The 2,602-nt window shown below is 35.8% G+C and overlaps 1 protein-coding gene across 1 annotated transcript in view; it reads right to left on the reverse strand.

Annotated features, from left to right (window-relative positions):
* LOC107673298 (WD repeat-containing protein 61-like) overlaps nt 1-2,353 on the reverse strand; it is a 10,073-nt gene extending 7,720 nt beyond the window's left edge. The window contains exons 1-5 of the mRNA XM_016466836.1: nt 1,989-2,353; nt 1,854-1,881; nt 1,630-1,735; nt 1,368-1,540; nt 843-991 (exon numbers count right to left, since the gene is read on the reverse strand). Of these exons, the coding sequence (XP_016322322.1) occupies nt 843-991; nt 1,368-1,540; nt 1,630-1,735; nt 1,854-1,881; nt 1,989-2,000 (468 nt within the window). The 5' untranslated portion in view covers nt 2,001-2,353. The remainder of the gene's footprint in view (nt 1-842; nt 992-1,367; nt 1,541-1,629; nt 1,736-1,853; nt 1,882-1,988) is intronic.
* Nucleotides 2,354-2,602: the final 249 nt, after the last annotated feature.

Below are 2,602 nucleotides of genomic sequence, written 5' to 3' on the forward strand. Positions count from 1 at the left end.
TGGCACGTCCTAAGGAAAGCTCATTGTGGGACTGGCTCGTAGTGGCTGAAATTCTGCACCAAGGCTGAATTTCGGGAAAGAGACTTCAGATACAGTACTAGGGACCACTTAGGCCTATATAAAAGCATCTAAAAAGCAGCATGTCATGGGACCTTTAAACCTTGTTATTTAGCATTTCAGCGAGACAGGAAATTAAACTTTTTGTACATGATGAACAAGAACATATTCTAAAGAAACAAACAAATACAATAATTATTTTTCCCAAATGAAAACGCGATATACACTAGATTTTAAAGGTTTGGAGTTTGTAAGATTTTTTTTCTTTGAAAGGAATTATTTTTATTCTGCAAGGATACATTAAATTGATCTAAAGTGACAGTAAAGACAATTATAATGTTACAAAAGATTTCAAATAAATGCTGTTTTTTAAACGTTCTATCAAAAAATTCTCAAAAAGAAAAAAAAAACAGTTTCCACAAAAATATTAAGCAGCACAATGATTTTCAACAATGATAATAATCAGAAATGTTCAATGAGCAGCAAATCAGCATATTAGAATGATTTCTGAAGGATCATGTGACACTGAAGACTGGAGCAATGACTGATGAATATTCAGCTTTGATCACAGAAATAAATAAAACTTTGAAATATATTCAAACAGAACACAGTTATTTTAAATTGTCAATATTACTGTAAAATCTTACCAACTCCAAACTTTTGTTTGTATAGAACTTTAAAAAATAATATATAAAAAAAGAACTTAAAAATAAAAAAATATATACATTGATGAGATGCTTATGCACCACTATTCCAGATACTCAGAGATTCTTGTATGATCTTACATAGGCGATACTCAGAATGAATTTTCCTCTGGTGTCCAGCGAGTGCTCCTTTTTCCCACTTTCCACGCCGAAGATGTTGACCTTCCCTAGATGGCTGCCGGTGGCGATGTATTTGGAGTCAGGAGAAAAAGCGACCGTCCAGGCATCAACTGCAAACAGTATACGAAAGAGTTCAGTGTTATTTCAGTGTATTTAAATACTATTATATTTTCTGATAACATTTTGTTTTTGCTATTGTATGTTTTCATACATTTTTTTATTTAACTAAGTTTTAGCATTTTTTATCTGTTAAACTTTTTTTTTTTTTTTAAACGTCTACAGAGTTTTTCTATTATTAGGTTTCAATGTATTTAGTTTTAGTTATTTTAGTACTTTAACTTGTAGTTATGTGTTTTGTATTTCACTTAACTTCAAGTAATAGTGTAATATGGTTTTACTTTTAATTTCAGTGAACAATAATAACCCTGCATCAGACTCACAAGCAAACGATTAATAGACAAACAAATAAGCAAGCAAGCAGCTCACCAGGGCCTGCGTCCATGGACTTGATCTGTTTGCCCGTCTCCAGATCCCAGAGCCGAATGTGAGCATCTAGAGAGCTGGAGGCTGCGATCGCTCCGTTCTGACTGATGTCCACCGACACCACACCCAGCTGGTGACCCTCCAGAGTCCACTGCAGCTCCAGCTTCTCATCCGACCTGCGAGCCATCAGCACAAGTGCCGTATGTTCAGACACAAACACTTTTTTTTAATCAATAATTGTATTGCACTTCATTCATTGATTTACCATTTCCACACTTTCAGCAGGTCGTCCAAAGAACCGGTCACAATGGTTTCTGACCCGTCCTTCTCGCTGCGACCCCATGCTGCGGTCCAGATGGCATCTTCATGAGCTGCAAAAACACAGAGATGTATTGGCTGTGCCCAAATATGCTGCCTAGATAGACAGCTCACTAGATTTTGGGCTCTAAATCAGAACAGGTGACTAAGTGTGTGTGTGTGTGGACTCACCATGCTCCTGCTTGAATAGTATACTGTACTAAAATCAGAACAATGAACGTTTATATTATTACATTATTCTGATCACCATATATACAGTAAGACAGAAAACATGCAAGGGTTTGTTCATATTAGAGCTGAACTTACCTGTGTGCTCATAGTCTCCGTATCAAAATCTGTTTGTAATGGAAACGAGCTCCTTTGTGTTTCTAAGCGCGTGTGTGAGCTGGATTAGGAGTTATTCTGATGAGTTTATAAACTCACTTCATGCAAAACTGCTAGCGTAGCTTAGCTTCTGACTAAATAAACTGCCTCTGACGGGCTTCGGCGTCCTAAAGAGGTTTTAGCGCGTTCGCGGTGAAATCAGCTAATCCTTAAGATTTGTTACATACATGCGATAAAGAATCAAAGCGCTTTGTTAACTATAATAAACACCCGCACTGATGCTGCCTAGGGAGCCGCCATGACACCTGCGCGCAAAGTACCATGGGAACGATAGCCTGACTCCGCCCTCCCTGTGCTGGCTTTCAAAAAGTGCGTTACAATTAATAAATGTATTAAGTAATCAAATAGTAGTAGTAGTTGTAGTATACATTTAATTATGAATAAATACAAAATAGTAAGTATAACCAATTAAAAAAAGAACTGAAATAAAAAACAAATAAATTCAAATATACATTTTTAAATACATAAATAAAAACTAAATAAATGCTAACTACAATAAATCTACACAATATTATGAATAATCAGTACAGTGATAG

Source organism: Sinocyclocheilus anshuiensis, unplaced genomic scaffold (assembly GCF_001515605.1).
Source record: "Sinocyclocheilus anshuiensis isolate Anshui unplaced genomic scaffold, SAMN03320099.WGS_v1.1 scaffold68, whole genome shotgun sequence".
Taxonomy (NCBI): Eukaryota; Metazoa; Chordata; class Actinopteri; order Cypriniformes; family Cyprinidae; genus Sinocyclocheilus; species Sinocyclocheilus anshuiensis.